Consider the following 21,895-nt stretch of genomic DNA (forward strand, 5'->3'; position numbering starts at 1 on the left):
TGTAGATTTATGCTTAAACAATTAGATTATTCGCTCTCCATTTCTATTTGTAATAAGCGAGCAAACAAGAAAACGGTTTTCACGCTTGGAAACAAGTAATTTGCTATTCACCTAACATTTAATTATTAACAATTGAAGATCCTTTGATCGAACAGTCTATGTTGAAACCTGAATTCTTTTACTTGATCAACATCTTATTTCTCTTTACATTTATCTCTACATTGTCAATTAGAAAGTAATGAGAATTGAAGGAAATCATCACTAAGATGTGTCGATGTAACATCATCTTCACTTAGCTTCCTGTGCGCTTTTTCTTGCTTTTTCTTCGTAAACGGTCCTGTTTTGATTATACGTGTGCAGCAGTGTCTGGTCAGCGGCAATCTCCGGTTCAGGTCGGATCAACAGAGCGAACAAAGCACTCAGTACCTCTTGAACACAGCGAGTTGGTAACCAGGTCTCCTCGGACAGGAATCCCAGGCACACGTGACCAGTTGCCGGGCAAACGTTCAGGTGATAAATGGGAGACAAGAAGCGAACCTGGCGCGAGAGAGATACAATAGTTAGTCTCTCGAGACACAAGCTGGTAAGTGCATAAGTTATTTTTCTTGATGCCTCGCACCTACGCACGGGTCTGAGTCGTTTAATCACAGTTGAACGTCTCCACAGAGACCGAACCTGAGGTAGAACTAATTGGCAGTTGTAGATAAGTTTTCAACAACAGTGAAGAGAATAGGTAGACGAAGAGTTGGGACAAAATGTCCCGACCGTACTGAGAACAGGTACCGGCTGCGTGTGACCAAAGCAATCAATTACATGTAAAACTCACTCTATACAAAAAGCTTTCACTCCGCCGACAGAAGTGTAGCACCTCTCCAAGCTTGTAATTTTATTTGTCATCTTAGGGTGCGTTCCTTTGGGGTGATCTGGATCAAGATCAGTGATCCAAGATCACTCGGATCATGGTGCATCAAAGGAACCGATGAATCCACTCTGGTCACGGATTCATCGGTTCCTCTGATGAACCATTATCCGAGTGATTTTAGATCACTGATCCTGATCCAGATCACCCCAAAGGAACGCACCCTTAGTGTATAGCAGGTATTGTTTTGGGGCTAGGGGCATTGTTTCTGTTGTTTGTTCTATTGTCCACTCAAAGGCTATCAAGCAATTCATGTGAGACCTTACGACAGCTGCTACCCGACCCTTCTGTGATGATGACACATCATGTTTCACAAAGTATTTCTAAATCATGCACTTACCGTCGGAGGACCAAGAGGGTAATTCTCACTACACAATGATTATCACGTGGTCAAGGATTCAAAGTAGTTAGAGGAACAACTAAGAATTCAATGATGGTTTTAGCCGGCGCGCTGGACAATGTTGTGATAAGGTTTATAACAGGTTTGAAGCCTAAAATTTATGGTTGATAGCAATATTTAGAAAGTAGCAATATTCAAAAAGAGGCAACCCCAAACCAACCTGGCAATGACAGACGCAATAAGCCAAGCTTTTCTAATGTTTGCTTCAGATGACCCTAACTCTAAAGGCAATATATTAGTCTTTTTGGTCGTGAAATTCTGATTCTTTCCTCCAAGTTTCATTTGCAGAAACACGTTAAAGATACAAGGAAGTGGTTACCCTCCCAACAGCGACGAGGAAAGGTTCCTAACATCCATGAAATTCGAAAGCAACGATGGCCGTTACTTTCCCCGAACCCCAAGGTAAAGAATGCGGCTAGACTAGAACCCGGGTACTCTCAATACAATGTCCAGCAGACTAGCAAAACAATGGGCTACTGAAAATAAGTGTTTCCTAAAATTAAATAAAAGCACTAGAAAGGTTTTTTATCTGAAGGATACGGTAAATAAACTTGAACTTTGAACCGCCCTCCTAAGGAAACAAAACAAACACAAAAATTATCAAAGAAATACATGTGAAGGTAGTGAGAATCGAAGCGCCGATCACCTTTGTAGAGTGATTCTTCTGATCCCGGTACCACAGCTTCCCATACTTGAAGGCTGTCCGATGGAAGTGTCACTTCAATCCCATGAGGCTTTAGGGACTGCAATTGTTTTAGTTCCTTCTGTACTCTGAATTTTATTTTAAAGAAAGAAACCTGTTAACGTATTGTTAACTAGACGTCAAGAAAGGTGGCTCCGAGCGCTTTGTCTTCAACGTACATAGCGTGCACCCTAATTGAATTCCTCGATCCTCTTAGTAAAGGTCTGTCACGCAACACAACGCTGTTACTCTGCTGTCGTCGCAGCACAGCCATTTTCTTTCAAAATTATTAATTGATTTATATGAAGCTGTTTGACCTTGACAGTAAATATTTGTGCTCTGTTGAAGCATGAAAACATGATTTATTCTCGAGCTAGTAACTCAAAAGAGCTTTATAGTCTCCACAGTAGTGGCTACGATGCGCATGCGTACGTGTCACAAAAACTTACTAGCAAGAAACTGACATGGCGGAACTACACGACAGAACACGATGGCGGCCCCGCGGAGAATTCTACAAAGAAATGCTTGCGATTAGTGAACAAGCCTAGGAAATCTTTGTCATTGTAGTAGAGATCTTACTCATCCAACATACTTCAAAATCGCTTCTCTAACGTAACCAGCTTCCTCCCCCCAAAACCAGCTCACTCCATTCACAGAATCCACCCCAGACTAGATGCAATCGACTGAATAAGGCACTCTCTCTTCCTACTGTACTCATGAGTGAATGTATTTATGAATGACGAAGCGTTACAGCGTTGCAATTATTTCAGCGCTGTTAATCGTGCTTAGCAGCTCGTGTTGATCATAACCTTCTGATAGACGTGAGGCAAAAATGTAACGCTACAAATCATTTGGTGATTATTCAAGCACTCACGATTTTCTTACCTTGAAATGAAATCTCTTTTCAAGCTCATGGTATATATCTGTAAGGCTGGATTTGTTTTTGAATTTCCAGAAAACCAAATTTTAACAACGTCAGCTGGCTAAGGGAATTGTCCCAGGGAAAAAACCCAAGGGAAATTCCCTTCAACGCTGAAGCGGAAGTCACGCAAATGGCCCCGAGCATATTTTCTCAGTGTTTTCTCAGAAAAGGGATCCTTCAAAATTTATTTAATGCACGAAATCTGCAAATGTATACCAATGCTTGAAACTGGGGAAAGAACAGAAACTACATTCAGCCCATCTGAACCCTTCAGTGCAGAATGCCTCATTTCAATTGTCAGATCATCGTGCATATCTTCCTGCTCCCGGATTTCTGAGAAACATGGCCTCTGTGGTGATGTTTACATCACCATTTGTATTTTATAAAGGTCATGTTTATAGCCTGCCACGGAGTTAATACTTTTTTAAAATTGTCTCCAAATAATCTCACACGTTTTAATTTGAAAATGACAATAATGAAACGTTAGGTATGTTCTTCCACAACTCAAAATCTGATCTCCAGCATCAATCGTATCATGGTTATAAATAAAATGACGTAAAGAACTGGGACTTTCCCCAGAAATGACGTCACGCATCTGTATGGAGCTATATCTTTATTCTGGCCCTAAAACATTACACCACAGTTTCGAAAGCGTTCTTGCGTCGACAAGATCACAGATTTGATCGCTGTTGAAGTGATTTGTATTGACTGTGAGCTTCGAAGGTAAGAATCTTCAGCTCTTCTTAACTGTTCTTAACTGTTTCCGTCGCACAGAGAGAGATGTAGCGAAAGTTTAAAACAATTATCTCTCCTCTGTCTCCAGGTACAATATTTTCGATGGCACCAGGACAGATTCAGATATTCGTGTACGGTCTACAAGGAGGGATAACTACCATAAACATTCATAAGGTATAGTAAATATGCCGTGCAGTTAGTTGTGGATGTCGAAGACTGTTTGCACAAGTTCCGAATGGCGCGAATACCAGCGCGCGAATTTAAACATCCGTTATTATATTTACTTAGGATGCTACGGTCAAGGAATTCTATGCAATGGTGTCTAAAACGAACGGCGTACCAGTGGATCAGCTTCGTGCAGTTTACACCACAAAGGAACTGCGGATCGGCAAACGCTTGTCCGACTACGGTATGCAGAATGAGTCTAATGTGTTCCTCATTCTTCGACTGCTTGGCGGATCAATGACATCAATCCCACCTGAGAAAGTACTGGACGACGCTGTGGAGCTCAGCGATGCTCCGGATATGATCACGTGGGACGATGACCCCGAAAACAAGAGAGCAAAGATGCCTTGCGGGCATGCCATAAGTAAGGAAGTGTCTATTTGCCCCTTTCTTTTTCTCTCTCCTCTCCCCTCTCCCCTCTCCCCTCTCTCTCTCTCTCTCTCTCTCTCTCTCTCCCCTCTCTCACCCCTCTCCCCTCTGCTCCGCTGCTCCAACAATTCAACCCTACCTCTCTCCATCATGACGATGTAAAAATGGGTACCAGCGTAAAGCCGGAGTAAATTGCCTTTCCTCGTGTACGCAACTCGAGAACAAATACTTAAGGCTCCAGCACCAAGTTCAGTAACAATTAGGACACCACACAATAGTCCACCTTTGAAATAATTAGCAAACCTAGATCTGATTTACCCTGCCAGCTCATCCTTTCGCCAACCTTCATTTCCATTTTATCTGTTTTTCTCTTAGCTCCAGAATCTCTGACCATGTTTTGTCGCAGCATCTTGGACGCAGGCCGATCGCGATTTCTGTGTCCTTACATCAGCCGGGACCAACCACCAGTTTATTGCGGCAAAGAATGGGACTACATAGATGTGAGACGCTTGGCTGTTTTGACAGATAAAGAAATAAAAGAGTTTGAGAAGAAAATCTCCAGGAACTACTTGATCAAGGCTATGGGTGTTCAAGAATGTCCCAAGTGCAACTCGATGGTGGAACGAAGTGACAAAAAGCACATACGAGTAGTTTGTCCGTTGTGTACTAAGGAATTAAAGAAAACTTACGAATTCTGCTGGCATTGTCTGCACGACTGGAAAAGTTCGAGCACGACCAAGTGTGGTAAGTGTTATAAAAATTACAAAAACCCTGAAGACCTGGGGGCTTCGACTATCTACCGTATCTTAACTAACAGTTTGCCAATGACCAATTCCCTTTATGAGAATCATTGTGGTTGTATTCATCATCTTGGACTGGACATTTGTTTTGACGAATACAACTACCATGATTCCCTGCACGCGCCTCTCTATGACAGCCAAAGCTTTTCATCTCAATTGTGCGCGGATTGAAATATCTCCTGGAGCCTTCCCAAATCCGCTAGCTCTGTGCAACGACCAGTTAATTCTCTACCAAGGAGACCGTGCTTGAGAGGTTCAACTGTAATCATTTGTTATGTAAGGGCCAACCTCGTTCCCATTGCCTTTTCCCACGGGAACGAGGTTGTGTAAGGGCGTCACTTTCTGGCAGTGCCTCCATTGTGCCCTTTCACCTAAACTTTGTCTTTTCCTCAGGGAATCTTGCCTGTTCCGGTGAGGATAGACGTCTGAGGATCCTTCGTAATTGCCGTAGGAAGGAAATTGTTGGAGTGGTAGGTTGCCCGTCCCTCCGCGCATGCGTATCTTGCGGCATGCTGATTGAGCATGTGCGGGCCTGTAAGCACATGAAATGCCCATGTGGTAAGGAGTTCTGCTTCATCTGCTTGAAGCCTAGAGAAACCAGTGGCTGGAAGTGTGGAGGGTACAATGAAGCTTGCACTATAGCACCCGTGCAAACCAAGATCCCTGGAGATAATTAGGACGCTGACATTATCGTTCCATCGCCTTAATTAATTTCTACAGTTTAGAGTAGACGGAGTGAAACTGGGAACTTGATTGCGGTTCCACCACCACTTGCTACACGTAAATTAACTTATGTGTCGCTCGATAGGTTTAGAAATCTTGAAACTTACACACACTAGCGAAAAGCGGCGTATTTATTGTAGCAGTAGTCCTCTCCCACGTTGTAAGTAGTTCTTTCGCTGTAGCAAAATTTGGTATGTTATGTATGTTATGGTAGCGAACTCGGTTAGCGAGGGTAGAGACCTCGGCTTGTGGGTAGAGAATGTGAGGGAGTTTAAGAAGAAACGACGGCGACGCCGATAACAACGTCGATTAAAAAATGAATTTATATTTTACCTACGAATTTCGCGGCACTCTTAAGTCATTTACTTTGTTTATTACTGTCAAAACTATCACGAAACTGAATCTGAGACACGGCGATAAATTTGAAATAGAAATTTAAAATAGTAGCCGTCGTGGTTCACGTTCTTCAGACAATGCAGAATTTAGGCATTTAACGTTGTCATTTTGCCGAGGACGGCAAAGAAATGTACCAAGATATATAACGCACGCGCACAGCCATTGTTCTGCTCATTAAACCTTTTGTTTAGCGAACCTTTTGTTCACCAAATATCAGATGGTGGTTTAACTCATTAACGTAAATAAAGTTTGTCAATTTCACCGTGGCCCAGCCTTTGAATTAAATTTAAAACCTCGGACCATAGGGAAGAGGTTAGCATCAACGATGTTTTTAAAGTGAAACACTTCTTAACTATTCAAACACACTTATCATGAGCTCCGGTTTGGAGGACTGGGTAACAACCCCCTGTGTATTTGACGTTAAATAAAAATAAAATGCTGCTCTGAAACTGTCCACCCAGGCCTGAGTCAGTGAACTCTCTCGTTCAATCTACTGAGTTATTACTTAAGATTGTAGATAATAGTGGCCTCATATTTAAGATTGAAAATTCACGGTTAATTTTCTGTTTAGGACGAAATATCAGCAAAATAGCAATGGGTACTATACAGGGGCAGACCTAGGGGGAGGGTACAGGGGATGTGCACCCCCCCCCCCTGAGATGAAGCCTTCTTCTTCGTATTTGCTTTTAAAATTTGGTTAACTCACCAGTCAGTTACGCCATTCCTTAGTGGTGCACCCCCTCCCAAGAAAAATACTGGATCCCGCCCCTTCTATATTGGCACAGTTACGACACAATGCCTTTAAGAATCGCCATTGTGAAATCGTAAGGTCAGTAGGTGTAAATTGGTGTTGATTGTCAAATTTTGCATTGTCAAATTCCTTTATGATATTTCTGGTTTTTAAGGACTTTATGTTGCTCCACACAAGAGGATAATGCAAATCTCTGCAATACATCCTGCGGAGCGGGGACAAGTCCATTCATGTGAGTTACCAACACTAGTCGCTGACTCTGCGACCTGTCCGTCAATTTCAAACTGGTTTGAGTTGAAGGGACAAACAGGCCCCGAGACTTGTCCCTTCAAAATTCAGACCTTAACTCCCAGTAGTTTATCTTACTAACGAATACACGAAAGTGAAGTTGTTCTGCTGTGTTCTCTTACCTTCAAATTGTCTGGTGACCGGAAGTTAACTAATTTCAGAACTAGTCAGTGTTTTGAGATTCTGTGGTACAGTAAATTAAACGCCAACACTGACCACCATTACCAACCGGCCCCCCTACAACTCCCCCCCCCCCGTCCCACACCCCCGTCACATCACGTCACATGGTTACTGAAATAAACTTCAATTTTCCCGGGAAAAAAAAAAGAACAGCTGTCGTAACGAACACAAATGCAATTTCTTCTGTTTCATGATAAAGAAGCAACTTGACCAAAAATAAATAAAGAATGCGATTAGGAACCAGAAAACTCTGTAAAAGAAATTATGTTCTGCCACAACGCAAAATCTGATATCGACTTATAAACAACGTGACGTAAAAAATTGGGACTCGCCCGACATCATCCGTTTGAATGCAGATTATTTTGACCTTAAAATATTACACTGCATTTTCGAGACGGTCTTGCGTCGACAAGATCGCGGAATCTTTGATCGCCGCTGAACTGATTTCTCAGTGCTGACTGTGAACTTCGGTATGATTCTTTTGCTTTCCTTAACTACTTGAGTTAGACAGAGAGAGAGAGTTGTTGCAAAAGTTTAAAAAAATTTTCTCTCCTCTTAATTTCTTCAGGTGTAGTCTTTTTGATGGCAACAGGACAGATTCAGATATTCGTGCACGGTGTGCACGCAGGGATAACTACCATCAACACTCATAAGGTATAGTAAATATGCCGTGCAGTTAGTTGTGTGTGCTAGATGCTCATGCGCGCAGAACTTCAGACGAGTATCAGGGGTGGTGAATGGTGTGAGATAAACTGACTTTCCCGACCAACAGATGAACCGGAAATTTTAACACACAATTAATCTCAGCTATTTGAACTAGCAGTTACAAGTTGCCTTCAACTCTTTAACTGATCAACAAGTTTTAAACCAGAATTTTTAAATTTGAAATTATTTGAACTAACCGTTCCATGTTTAGCGCAACACTCACAGTTAAGTAGCACGTTGTCCTAGATATGTCAAACCGGATATATGCGCCAGCAAAACAGCCCAACTGCTTACGCAGTCACGCGTTAAAAACAAAAAAAAAGCAAGTCGGTCTTTCAGCCTTGCAAAAATTCGAGACTCCTAGACAGTTCTGTGAGAACTCAAGACGGCGAGACGGACATAGCGGCTAAAAAGAACGTGACTGCGAGACCTGTCAAATTCGACTACAATTTTGCGAGACTCGTGGTTTTTGAGGACCATTCGCATCCTCTAGTACCTGGGCGCGTATTTAAAACATCCGTTATTTTATTTACTTAGGATGTTACGGTCGAGGAATACTTCGCAATGGTGTCTAAAAGAGGATCAGCTTCGTGTGGCTTACACCACAAAGCAACTGGAGATAGGTAAACGCCTATCCGACTACGGTATGCAGAATGAGTCCAATGTGTTCCTTATTCTTCGACTGCTTGGCGGATCAAGGACATCCATTCCACCTGAGAAAGTACTGGATGACACAGTGGAGCTCAGTGGAGCCCCGGATATGATCACGTGGGACGATGACCCCAAAACCAAGAGAGCCAAGATGGCTTGCCGCCACGCTATAAGTAAGGAAGTGCCTTTTGGGAAACTCTTGCTGACGTTAAACTATCAGCTTGTGATTGTTATTGATAACGCAATCTGGAAACAGGAAGTAGTTTGTTCGTACTGGCCATCACTCCACTTTCGCCACCTTCCACTCTCTTTTCTGTCATCTCCCCTCTCCCCTCTTCCCTCCCCTCTTCCCTCTCCCACCTCTCCACTCATCCTTAAGCCCTCTGTCCTCTTTCCTCTCCCATCTCCTCTCTTCCATCCCCCTCTCCCCTCTTCACTCTCCCCTCTCCCCTCTCCCCTCTCCCCTCTCCCCTCTCCCCTCTCCCCTCTCCCCTCTCCCCTCTCCCCTCTCCCCTCTCCCCTCTCCCCTCTCCCCTCTCCCCTCTCCCCTCTCCCCTCTCCCCTCTCCGCTCTCCACTCTTACCTCTCCACTCTTGCCTCTTCCCTTTCTATGAGGTGCGCAAGGTACAATGTACCATACACTATAGCACCCGTCCAAACCAAGATCCCTGGAGAGAAAAATAGCTCCAACAGTCCCGTTTCCACCGATTGTATCACTTATGTGTAGCAACATTCTCTGTATATATTTGAAGATGTAAAGTTGAATAAAAAATTGTTCAGTGTAACTCCTCCTGAAGTGAGCATGCTCGTTCGCAGTCATTGTTACTGCGCATCCTTACTACGCACGTAATTCATGTCAGAACAGCACGCCAACACGGTAAGCGCCCGCGCTAAGGAACTGAAATATAAGCAAGGATAGGACTTGGTACCGGTTGCGCTAACTTCACCTGCAGTTTACTCTCTTAAATGGTTTGTGACCCTCTCATTTCTTATCATAGCTCACTTCCTTTCACGATTTTCTTCGTGCAAATAAATTTTATAAAAAGTTATTAATTTCACCGTGGCTCAACCTTTAAATTAGGTTTATAATTAGTCATTGCAACCTTTGCCCAGTGCCTGAACTCTCTTCCAAGCGCACACTATGACGTTTTTAAGAGCGAATGGGGCCAAACATTGAACATTTTCGAAATATAGTGGCAATAGCCGAAAAATTGATTTCGCTCATATTCTCAGCTTTAGTAGACTTTGATGTGAAACTAATCACAGCATATTAACTGGTAATTTACTGTCATTTAGTCTGGATAAACTGCTTCGTTTCCAGTTCCACTTGAGTATCCGTTTCAGAAGGAGGAGGGATTATGGAATGAACTCTTCGTGTTGCCAATTAGCCTTCCTTTGATACTTTGCGCCCCAGATCTCTTGTACTAAGTCAAAAACTCTTTAAAAACCCGAGTACCGAGTGTCAACTCTTGCCTGTTAAGCTTGTTGTTTGCTTCCGCCTTTTACGAAAGCCTTGAAGTAACACCATTGTCAAAATTCCTCAATAAAATCCCTGATTTTGGCGGAATAACCACGTCAAAAGTCAGTACACACGAGGGGACGAATCCTTGCTATAAGTCCTGTGGGTAAAGGACAAGTCCATTCATGTGATTTTACCCATATCTGTGTAGACATCCAGTCGCAGAGACCTAATTTGGCCTCTGGTTTGATTTGAAGAGGCAGGTAGGCCCCTGGACTTGTTCACCACCACCCAGCCTTTCCAACACCCCCCCCCCCCTCCATGCCCTGCGCTACCCCACTCCGTATCGCATCTCCCACCGATGTAATCGGCGGAAAAAGGATTGAGAAAAAGACGGTGTTTTCTATCTTTGATTGGTATTCCTTGCAGATACTAATTTACTTCATCTTTAGAATGGTTATCCATAACTGTCACAAACCAGGTTTCTTTGAAGATTTGCATATGTGCAGCTTTTGAAAGACGCGAGGTGATTGTTTGTCGGAGAGGATAACGATTGCCTTATCTTGTACTTTTATCCAAGCTTCTCCAAGCTTAAACATGAATGATTTTGTACGGTATGTAGTTATAAATAGAGTGGAATTTTCTCACCTTGAAATAAGATCTCTTCTTAAGGTTACCGTATACCTTCAGGGGTGTCTCACGTCCAAGCGATGTAGCGCGTCCGGTTTAAGATGTAGATACCTAAACCCCTATATCAAATTAAAGCTTATAGAGCTGGCTATCAAACCATACCAAAAATTTTGAAATAAAATGAAGTGCCGATTTTTTCACGGCCACTAAATGCGAACGTCCTAATCACTTTTTGGAAGCTACAAGTCAAAGCGAATTTTGTTTTTCGCCAATTTATTTTTTTCCTCGGTTTCAGGACAAAAAGCGCTAAAAAAGCGTGTCTGCGTTTTTCCACATTCAATTGCAGTAAAAAGTTACAGAACATTTTCAAAATAGGATTTAAAAAATGTGAAGTGATCGTACAAAAATTGCTCTCGGAGGAAAAATATGTCGAAATAAACAATTCGCAGACAGGTTTTTGTTTTTTATATGTTAATCTAGCTACTGTCCAAATTTGAGGGCAATCAAACAAATCCCCTTTGAGTTGTAACTCTTTAAAGTGTCTGCTTCAAGCGAAAAAATTTATTCGAGAAAACAGCGCTAAGAAAAATCTCTTGCTTCGCAAACAAACTCCGCCCACAAACGCCTTCAACTGGGTTCTCAGATCACTGAGCCAATCAGCGCTTGGAAAATTTACTACCATTAACTCGCGGTTAAATTTACGCGTGAATCTCGAAAAAACCCTTGTGTTTCGCAATGCGCTCAAGGCGGAGAGATAATTTTTCTGTAGCTCGGTTTTTCTTGAAGCTGGTCTGGCAAAATGGGGAAGACGAAAAAGGATACGAACGCTAGAGTGGCTGGGCGACGAGAACAAACTGAACAAAAGAAAGCGCGGCGGAGCAAATGTGCATGGATAATATTCCAATGGATCTCAATGAGTTGGGCGATTCATCAGTATCGGACTCAACAAAAGAGTCAATGTAAACATCGCTGTTATAGCTGTCGAGTTCCCAAATTTTTATAGAATCTTTCTGTACTCTTGACTCGATCTTTTCGCCCGCTTGATACGATAGCTATAGCTTCATCCGCGAGGCCAACTTTCGCTTCTTCACTCATTGATGTGTTTTCATTCGTTCTTCGCTTTTTCGAAGTGGTAAACAATGTTTTCCGTGGCCCATGTTTACTTATAACTTAATAGAATTACATCTAATACGAAAAATGCTTGGATCTGAATAGCCAGCCAATTCGTGGTATCCATATATTCCCGCGAAAGTAGTCTCGGTTGATTGCGTACACGTTATAGGGCTATCAATCAAGAGGGAACTTTTACTTCCGGCCGTAACGTAAAACCTCCATTTCTCCGCCAATATTGAGTTTTTTTCAATTTTGTTTTCAGAAATTAGAGATTACTCTTCGATCATTACTTTGAACCAAAAATCCAAATTTGAAGAAAATTGCCGATCTGAAGGTATACTGTAACCTTAAGCTCGTCATATCTGCAACTTTCGAACTCTCAGGGAAAAAACCCAGGAAATTTATAACTGTCGCTCAGAAACTATTGAATGTAAATATTGGCCGTCATCCAAGACTCATCCGCTAATCAAAGTTTCCGAGAAACTCAAATATGAAATTTTGCTTAAAAAAATCAAATTACGTTCACTCTGGAAAACACAAGAACTGCAGCAGAACGTATGTACCGACTCTGAGACTCCAAACAGGGACAAATGGCAGCGAAGCTAAACCTTTTCAAGATTAAAAGTCTTTTCATGTCGATTTGATAAGATTATGACCATAAAAGGTCTTGATCAATCTGGGAAAATCCCTTTCGTTTTGGGGACTTTCCAAGGAAACCAAGGCGACCTTATAGTGTTGACCAATCAAAGGCTCGGGGGATTTTCCCTCAAAAATGAAATCGCTTCTTCGACTAAACTGGCCAACGATAAACCCTTTGTCCTCCAGTTCTGACCGGTTCGTGTGTTCTCTATTATCGAGAACTACAAATGCTGATCATTCTGTTTTCTGCGAGCTTCCATAAACCTTGTAAGGTAAGAACTTTCCAAAAGATCGTCCTATTCGTTCAGACTTTGTTTGGGTTATCGAGGTCGCAGCGAAGGTTAACTGAATGTAATCTTTCCTTTTCTTCCTTCAGTAGTTACCTATTATATACGATGGAACCGGATGAAATCCAGATATTCATCAAGGGCATAGAGGAACGGACGACCACCATAGAGATTCATAAGGTATTGTACCAGGGCCGAATCAGAGAATAATCGCGAAAATCGATTTAGCAATTGATGAAAATTTTGGCCACTTTTAAATTTTCGCTACCGACACAAAGGGAGATGCAGAAAAGGCTTCCGGCCTTTTGAAGTCGTTAGCTTTATTGCTGTGGATCGTACCCATCTCTTTATTCCATACCAAGTCTGCTTATAGCACCACTAATCGAATGTGCAACGTAAAATGAAACTGTCGTTTATAGATGTTCTTAGATTTCGCAAACAGTCGCTACGTCCACGATCGTCACAAAAAATCGAATATCACATGATTTGAGACCAATTTCGATATATTAAAATTCAGCCTAACACAACAGTCCTCAGTGCGAGGCTCCGGGGAAAAAACCCCACAAACTCGGTGTTTTTTGGATTCTAAGGTACATTAATTAAACCACGCAACGAGATGTGACCACCATTCCCAGCCTCTCCACACCCTCACAACATGCTCCACGCTACCGGACTCTACCACCATTTCAATCGGCGGAAAAAGGATTGAGAAAAAAACAATGTTTTCTGTCGTTGATCGGTATTCCTTGCAGACACTAATTTACTTCATCTTTAGAATGGTTATCCATAACTGTCACAAACCAGGTTTCTTTGAAGATTTGCATATGTGCAGCTTTTGAGGAACACGAGGCAATTGTTTGTCGGAGAGGATAACGATTGCCTTATCTTGTACTTTTATCCAAGCTTCTCCAAGCTTAAACATGAATGATTTTGTACGGTATGTAGTTATAAATGGAGTGGAATTTTCTTACCTTGAAATAAGATCTCTTCTTAAGCTCGTCATATCTGCAACTTTCGAACTCTCAGGGAAAAAAACCCAGGAAATTTATAACTGTCGCTCAGAAGCTATTGAATGTAAATACTGGAAGTCACCCAAGACTCATCGGCCAATCAAAGTTTCCGAGAAACTCAAATTTGAAATTTTGCCAAGAAAAAATCAAATTACGTTCACTCTGGAAAGCACGAGAACTGCTGCAGAACGTATGTACCGACTCTGAGGCTCCAAACAGGGACAAATGGCAGCGAAGCTAAACCCTTTTAATAGTAAAAGTCTTTTTCGAGCCGATTTAACAAGATTATGACCATAAAAGGACTTGATCAATCTGGGAAAACCCCTTTCGTTTTGGAGACTTTCCAAGAAAACCAAGGTGACATTATAACGTTGGCCAATCGAAGGCTCGCGGAATTTTCCCTCAAAAATGAAAATCGCTTCTTCGACTAAACAACCGGCTTTGTCCTCCAGTTCTGACCGGTTCGTGTGTTCTTTGTTATCGGGAACTGATCGGAATCGGGATCATTCTGTTTTCTGCGAGCTTCCATAAACCTTGTAAGGTACTGAGAACTTTCCAAAAGATCGTCCTATTCGTTCAGACTTTGTTTGGGTTATCGAGGTCGCTGCGAAGGTTAACTGAATGTAATCTTTCCTGTTCTTCCTTCAGTAGTTACCTATTATATAATATGGAACGGGATGAAATCCAGATATTCATCAAGGGCATAGAGGGACGGTCGACCACCACAGAGATTCATAAGGTATAGTACATGGGCTGAATCAGAGAAAAATCGCGAAAATCGACTCAGCGATTAATGAAAATTTTGGCCCCTTTTAAATTTTCGCTATCGACACAAAGGGAGATGCAGAAAAGGCTTCCGGCATTTTGAAGTCGTTAGCTTTATTATTGTGAGTCGTACCCATCTCTGTATTCCATGCCAAGCCTGCTTATAGCACCACTAATCGAATGTGCAACGTAAAATGAAACTGTCGTTTATAGATGTTCTTAGATTTCGCAAACAGTCGCTACGCCCACGATCATCACACAAGATCGCATATCACGCGATTTCAGACCAACAGCCTGAAACAATAGACCTCAGTACGAAGCTCTGGGGAATAACTACAGAGTTTGTGGGGTTTTTTCCCCAGAGCCTGATGCTGAGGTCTACTGTGGTAGGCTGAATTTTAACATATCGGAATTGGTCTTTTTTCGGTAGAAAAAATGATATCTAAACCCTGACTCAAAGGTAAGCAATCACTAAAAGTTCCATCTCTCGTCTCAAAACAATATTGAAAAAAAATAATTCATTGCTTTTCGTCCCAATTTTTCTGGAAATCGAGAAATGGATTTTTTTTTCTTGCTTACTTCTTTATATGGAAAATGACGTTATCCAGTTACAAGGTAACGAGACCAAAATTAACTTGAACATTTCTTTGATTTAAAATGTTGATACATTGAAGCGATTTTCATTTATTTCTTATTTTTTCGAGGTTAACATAAATACAAATGAAATGCAGGCTGCTGAGCCGAAAAAATTGCAGAACCTGTCTTTTTGTCTTTATTTTCACACATAATAGGAAGCAACTCCATGAGAAACAAACGTTGAAGAATTCTTGACTTTATTACGTAAATAAATAGGCAAATAAATCAATAAGTATACCGTAGAATTCCGAAAGTAACGGCCCCTCCGAAAATAACGGCTCCCCGAAAGTAACGTTAATTTTTTCCCTTCCTATTGAACCCAGAAAGTAACGGTCCCCCCGAAAATAGCGGCCCTTTGAAGAAGTCACTAAAAGAGGAAGTCTCTGTTCTCAACCGCGGGTCATGCGGCCGGATGGAACAGCCTGACCGCAGGACTGAACATTGACTTGAAGAGCTATCTGTGATTTAATTTATTCCGAAATTGACTGAATTTTAGAGTCAAATGATTTACTGTAGGGTAATCAGTTGCATTGCGATATAATGCGACCATTACACTTTCGATTCGCTCACAGTACCAACCGGTTTAGGGCCTTTTTCTTGTTTATACGGCTGCTTTGTTTATGTGGGTAGTTAGTAACATACATAAACGGAACGTTTAATTTCTTTTGCTACAAGTCCGCTTTGTCTGAAACGACTGTTACTGTACAAACGTGTTTTAGCCATCCGAAGGTAACGGCTACACGTAAGTAACGGCTACCGGAAAGTAGCGGCCCCTTTTGGCTGCTAAATCCGAAAATAACGGGGGCCGCTACTTTCGGAATTCTACGGTATTCCATAATAAATGTAAGGTACCTGTTTATTCTTCGGGTCAGGATTTCAAGGTGGATCTCCAGCAAGGATAACGAGTTAGGATTCTGAGTGAGGAAATGAATTTGATTTGCAAGACAGTCAGCCTGCGAACATATACCCAGGTGCCACTTGGTTCCACCGAAAATAACGTCTGCGAACCTTTTGTTCAGCACCAAGAATCGCGACCTTTGGGAAGGTCCAACATCAGAAGTCCGCGATTCACGGACTTTCCGTCACTCTGCGCATGCTCAGAGTCAAGTCTGACAAATCTGAGTGGTTGAGAATACCAAACGATTACTCCGCGCATGCTCAGAAAATTGGACCTTCCCAGACGACCCAGAGGCTCAGAGGCCGCGATTCTTAGTGTTGACCAAAAGGAGCGCGGCCTCTAGGGACGAGCGAGAGAGTTGATTTCAGTAACGTCAAAACGTTTGTTTTGTTGTTATCCAGTAAAATTCCCCGATAGAATATGACACTCGCCTACACGCGCGACGCTGCCAGCGGGAACCGGGAACCGGTGATGATTTTAGAATGTGTAATTCCTTCGCATTGAGCGCTGGCGAACTGAAACCGAAAAAGATCTCAACCTCCGAGCTAGGTTTGTTTGGAACTAACTGACGGCCGTAAATACGTCTGCGTTCGCAGGCTAGCTGCTTACGAGGGGAGAAAAGACGATTAATTACGAGAATTTTCGGCTTTCATGGTTCCACACACGAATACAACTGCGGCATGACTTCAAAAATAACAGATTTTCCAAATCCAGTTGGCAGATTAATAAAAACATCTTTCTTCTTCTCAACAACAAATTTCAGAGCGTTGTTTTGGTGTTCATTGGGAGTTTTAAACCCCAAAACACCGCAAACTTTACTGAATACAGCGTCAACATTATCTAATTACCCACATTGTTGTTGAAGTTTACCCTTGTGACTCGCGCGAATACGTCGCGGTTAATTCTGGGGTTATTTGAGCTAAACTATGATTGGCTTAGAATTCCTACGTTAAAAAAATCGTTTTCTGACACGAGGTCGCAGACATTAGTTTTCGGCGGAGACAAGCGAAAGCCGGAAATACGTCTGCCTTAGCAGGTTACAAGATAGTGAACGTGCGAGAAAATCTCACTTTCATATGAAAAGTTGTGCACTAAGACTCGTTTTGAAACAGAGGTAAACGCAACACGGAAATGGCCTAATTTGAAGACGAAAACCGCATACAGCAATGACTGTGGGCGTATCACTGGTGTCGTGACCCGAAGAGTGATGACCATTTCAAGCGGCTCCTCCTGTGGATTGAACTTCAAAAGACGCTTAACGCAACACGTGCAATTATTTGATTTTGCACTATATTTTAAAATTGTACGTGAAAAAAGAACTCAATAGCAACCGAAATAACAAGTTAGAAGCTCTAGTTTGGCAAATCTTTCTGCAGTCGCAAAATTTGAATGGGTTCAAACATTTTCCTTCCTCAGTGATATATCCTGTACATGTCCGTTCGTAACGTCGCCCAATGTCGGTTTTCTTTCATACACAGGATGCCACGGTTGGCAGGGTATTTGAGTTGCTGTCAAAAAAGACTAAGATACCAGTGGAAGGGAGTCGTTTGCTTTATGGCGTCAAGGAATTGCAGAGCGATAAATGCCTGTCATACTATGGCATTGAGAAACATTCCACACTGTTTCTTGTTTTCCGATTGCGTGGCGGCGGATCAGAGCAGACCCGGGTGAAAGTACTGGATCACACAGTGGAGCTCAGCGATGCTCCGGATATGATCACGTGGGATGACGATCCCGAAAACAAACGGGTCAAGATGCCTTGCGGGCACGCTATAAGTAAGAGATTCTGACTATATTTGGCTGCCATTGTTTTCAGTTGGGATTTGACCAGTTTGATATCTCGTTCGCAGTTCAAAACTATAGTTTGTGATAGCTTTCCAATTCCACTCCCAATACTTCTAATGGGGCCTTATTTACGGTTGACTAGAGAAACGGTCAAACCTTGACTGGTTTTCTTAAACTCGAAGGTTATTAATTAAATGATAGCTGACACATCTGAATAACTTTTACCAGGCGATCCTTAAAACCCTCTCCTAGATGCGTTAACGGGCGGTGGATAGCCTTAAATGACCTCTTATTTAACTGATAGTGAATGCAAGAAATGCCGAAAACCTGCATTCCTGGCGGTCCGACCGTCTTTTGACGCAATGTTCATTTTACGTGTCAGCGAACTTACTTACAATACCTTCAATGATCTTAAGCCACAGGGCTTCCATCATTCCACGTGTGAGCGAAGAAAGGCGCTTAAAGGTGGCAGGAAGAAGGTAGAACAACTTTGGCCATTTGAACTCGTATTTTTCGGCAAATGAGCTCAAATAGCGACCCTTAATCAGATTTAATATCTTTGCAGTTTGGATATTTTCAGAACGTTAAACGCTGAATGTTTTTCTTTTAGCTCCAGACTCTCTGACCTTGTATTGTCGAAACATCTTGAACGAAGGCAAATGGCGATTTTTTTGTCCACACATTAGCCAGGACCAGCCACCCAAACATTGTCATACAGAATGGGATTACTTAGATGTTCGACGCCTGGCCGTTTTAACGGATGAAGAAAAAGAGGAGTTTGAAGATAAGATCGCCACGAATCACTTGTTCAAGGCTATGGGCATTCAAGAATGTCCAAAATGCAAGTCAATGGTGGAGCGAAACGACAAAAAAGATATGCAGTTGCGTTGCACTGTATGCAGTAAGAAGGATGGAAAAACATACGAGTTCTGCTGGCACTGCTTGAAGGAGTGGTACAATCGAGACAGCAGGACTCAGTGTGGTAAGACTGTTGTAATATACAAGTGAATACCTTAAGTCCTACGTTAAAGCCCCCCCCGGATATAAGCCCTTCTATTTGCTAACAAAGATACAATTCCGGATATAAGCCTCCCCCCGGATATAGGCCCATCTAATGTATAAGTGCGTTCCTTTTGCATTTCTTTACAAACATCAAAAGTTTTAATCCAAAGTTACAGGCTAATAGGATAATAGCTCCAAATGTAATGGTAGCTTTAATTCTTTTCTCAGATGCGTTTTATCTCGTCGTTCCGAAACATTTTTTTATTTCGCTTATATGCCCTCCCCCCCGGATATAAGCTCCCCCGTTTATAAGCCCACCCAAAACCCCTTATGAAGTTATATAAGCCCAGGGCTTTACGGCATATCAAAGATCATATATTTGAACTGCGGGATAAAGATTACAAAATATTAAAGATCATGCATCGCCTTTCGTACGCAAAATATAGGCAGTTTGAACGGGATTCGAACCCAAGGTAATAACTCTTCCAACTGTCGGAGCTATCAAGCCAACTGTCGGGAAGGTGGTTACGTTGTGAGCTTGTAATATACCCGTAGATGATGACGAAATACAAGTGCATATGTGAAAGAGCATATATTTAAACTCCGGGAGAAAGATTTAAGATTTAACTTTGGTGCCAGTACGGCCTTATGTCCTATGTGCAGCCGGGACGGTGAGTGAGTGAGTGGGTTGGCCATGCACCAGTAGCTAGGTTCAGACGCGAGTGCTTACCTATAAGCAAAACCCAGCCTGCGTTCGAGCCTTGGCATGGCTGCCACAGGTCAGGAAATGATCAGGGAAAAAAATTCTTCAAGGTCAGGGAATTTTACTTTAAGTCAGGGGAAAATTGACATTTTGAGGAAAAATCGGCGAAAATTGAAATAATTTAACACGGCTGATTAATATCATGAGATCTGGACGAATCATTTGGGGTCACTGTGATCTCAATGATATTTTTTCTATCATGAAGAAGAAAATTGTTTTTGAAAACTTACGAGTCTTTATGAATGGGCGGAAAGAACAGCTGTAAGTTGAGGCCAGAAGCCGCTACCAGATCTGACATTTTGTATTTATTTGATCAGGGAAATTTGATTTTAATCAGGGAAAAGTCATCAAAAAGTCAGGGAATTTTGAAAAGTGAGGTCTGTGGCAACCATGCTTAGGCTGGGCGCTTGTGTCCAGGTGTCCAGTTTCATTGGCGTGAAGTTACAAAGAGCACCATCTACTCCCTACTCCACCCCAGATAGGATGCCAGAAGTGTAGGGCTTCCCCACTCTTCCCTCCTCCCCCAGAAGCGATATGTGAAGACTATACAGGCTTGTAACCAGACCGAAACAGGTGCTGAACCACAGAATAAAAATAAGGAAATGGAGATATATTTGAATTACTTTATACCCTATCTTTCGAATTTGGTAGCCCCATACTTGGAACTTCGCATATTACGCGCCTCTGAAGACCCGTTATCTTGAACAGTTCTATTTCCTACGAAGACTGAGTATATATGAAACTGGACTGTATAGTATTGATTGTTTTAGAATAATTTTCAGGGATGAACGTAATTAAGAACAACAAAATATATAGGGAGCCAGTACCTGAAAAAAGTGCACGCGGCGACACTCATCAAATTCTGCAACTAGATCAGTTCAAAAACCAAATCTAATTAAATACACATAAAAATGAAACACCAAATGGAAAATTAAAGAGATATTTCAGGTACCTTTGAGCGAAAACATGTAGATGTATTACGATGAACAGTAGATAACTGCCCCGCCGGTTCATTCTCAGCCAATTTAAATGAAATTAAATGATAATTTACATTACTGTTCTGACTAACCGCTTTGTTGCTTAAAATTCTTTATTCAAACGTTGCATTTTCATATGCTATCCGTACTGAAAGATGGCTATTTTCTGTGTTCCGGCCTCTAAGTTTTAAGCTCTTCTGTTTACTCTCTATACTAGGAAACGCTGACTGTTCTGGTGAAGACAAACGTCTCAAGACTCTACGTGAGTGCCCCACTAAGAAAATTGGTGGAGTTGAGGGATGCCCCATCTACCGAGCATGCGTATTTTGCGGCTCGCTGATTGAGCACACGGAAGCTTGTAAGCACATGCACTGCAGATGCGGCAAGGATTTCTGCTTTGTCTGCTTGAAGCCTAGGGACAGCAGTGGTTGGAAGTGTGGAGGGTCCAGTGATTCCTGCCCAGTGGCACCTGTGCAGACCATGATTCCTGGAGTCTAAGAGAGTCCAAAAACAATCCTGTACCCACTGCCTTAATTGCCTTCAACGCGCGTTTGAACTTGGGTAGCCGTACGTGAGAAGAGAATGCCAATTTTTAAAAGTAACAGGGTTGAAACCTAAATAATCCTGTGTAAGTGCTAATCTTGTGAACGCTGACTGTATATTTCTGGGAATTAGGCTAATAACTATCAATTAACAGTATCTTTTATGTTTTTCACTTGTACACTGAAGGGATGATTGAGAAAACAAGATAAACTAGGGGAAATGTTTTTTCCTAGACGCGGTATTTTTGAGTCATTTAATTGTTAGCAGTTGATCAATTATGATTGTAATTTTTTTTTTGTCGGGTGGCGTAGGTTGGATGCATGTTTAATATTAAGCTTAACTTTAAAGTCTTCAAAAGAAGATGTTTTGTATTTGTTTTGTTTATCCCGAGAATTAATTATAATTATCTGGCTGACGAATGTAAATAAATGCCATTCTATCCGGGAAGTAGTCCACTGTTTAGCCGAGCGATTTTCCGTCAACTTTTTTCTTAGCGCCTTCTCTACGCTCTGCGAAAGTTGCAGACTAGGCTCCGGTTGTTCGAAGGCTGGATAACACTAACCACCGGATAAACTGCTATCCAGTGCATAAGTGTTAACGAAGCAAACTATGCTATCCACTGGAAAGTGATTTATCCGGTGG

The 21,895-nt window shown here is 42.0% G+C and overlaps 3 protein-coding genes and 1 pseudogene across 9 annotated transcripts; 3 read left to right on the plus strand and 1 right to left on the minus strand.

Annotated features, from left to right (window-relative positions):
* Nucleotides 1–91: 91 nt before the first annotated feature.
* LOC145464472 (ubiquitin-conjugating enzyme E2-17 kDa-like) lies at nt 92–12,675 on the minus strand. 2 transcript variants are annotated; one of them, XM_081448384.1, is made up of 6 exons: nt 12,295–12,675; nt 10,854–10,871; nt 1,966–2,090; nt 1,860–1,890; nt 1,260–1,287; nt 92–537 (listed from the first exon to the last, which is right to left on the minus strand). In XM_081448384.1, the coding sequence occupies exons 1-6, from the start codon at nt 12,306–12,308 to the stop codon at nt 289–291; spliced, it is 465 nt and encodes a 154-aa protein (XP_081304510.1). In that variant the 5' UTR covers nt 12,309–12,675; the 3' UTR covers nt 92–288. The 2 variants fall into 2 exon arrangements, with proteins under 2 accessions (XP_081304510.1, XP_081304511.1); XM_081448385.1 differs by lacking the exons at nt 10,854–10,871; nt 12,295–12,675 and adding an exon at nt 2,887–2,959 and having other exon boundaries at nt 103–537.
* On the plus strand, nt 3,562–5,805 carry LOC145464458 (uncharacterized). Its single transcript, XM_081448369.1, has 5 exons — nt 3,562–3,646; nt 3,747–3,832; nt 3,947–4,247; nt 4,628–4,996; nt 5,446–5,805. Exons 2-5 carry the CDS (start codon nt 3,761–3,763, stop codon nt 5,727–5,729), a joined length of 1,026 nt encoding a protein of 341 aa, XP_081304495.1. The 5' UTR covers nt 3,562–3,646; nt 3,747–3,760; the 3' UTR covers nt 5,730–5,805.
* Nucleotides 7,481–9,200, plus strand: LOC145463594 (uncharacterized; annotated as a pseudogene).
* Nucleotides 12,676–12,762: 87 nt separating the features above from the next.
* On the plus strand, nt 12,763–21,803 carry LOC145464453 (uncharacterized). 6 transcript variants are annotated; one of them, XM_081448364.1, is made up of 5 exons: nt 12,763–14,425; nt 14,533–14,623; nt 17,662–17,959; nt 18,579–18,950; nt 20,928–21,803. In XM_081448364.1, exons 2-5 carry the CDS (start codon nt 14,552–14,554, stop codon nt 21,206–21,208), a joined length of 1,023 nt encoding a protein of 340 aa, XP_081304490.1. In that variant the 5' UTR covers nt 12,763–14,425; nt 14,533–14,551; the 3' UTR covers nt 21,209–21,803. The 6 variants fall into 6 exon arrangements, with proteins under 6 accessions (XP_081304490.1, XP_081304492.1, XP_081304493.1 ...); XM_081448366.1 differs by having other exon boundaries at nt 12,763–13,054; XM_081448367.1 differs by lacking the exon at nt 14,533–14,623 and having other exon boundaries at nt 12,763–12,859; nt 12,967–13,054.
* Nucleotides 21,804–21,895: the final 92 nt, after the last annotated feature.

This window comes from Orbicella franksi, chromosome 12 (genome assembly GCF_964199315.1).
Source record: "Orbicella franksi chromosome 12, jaOrbFran1.1, whole genome shotgun sequence".
NCBI lineage: Eukaryota > Metazoa > Cnidaria > Anthozoa > Scleractinia > Merulinidae > Orbicella > Orbicella franksi.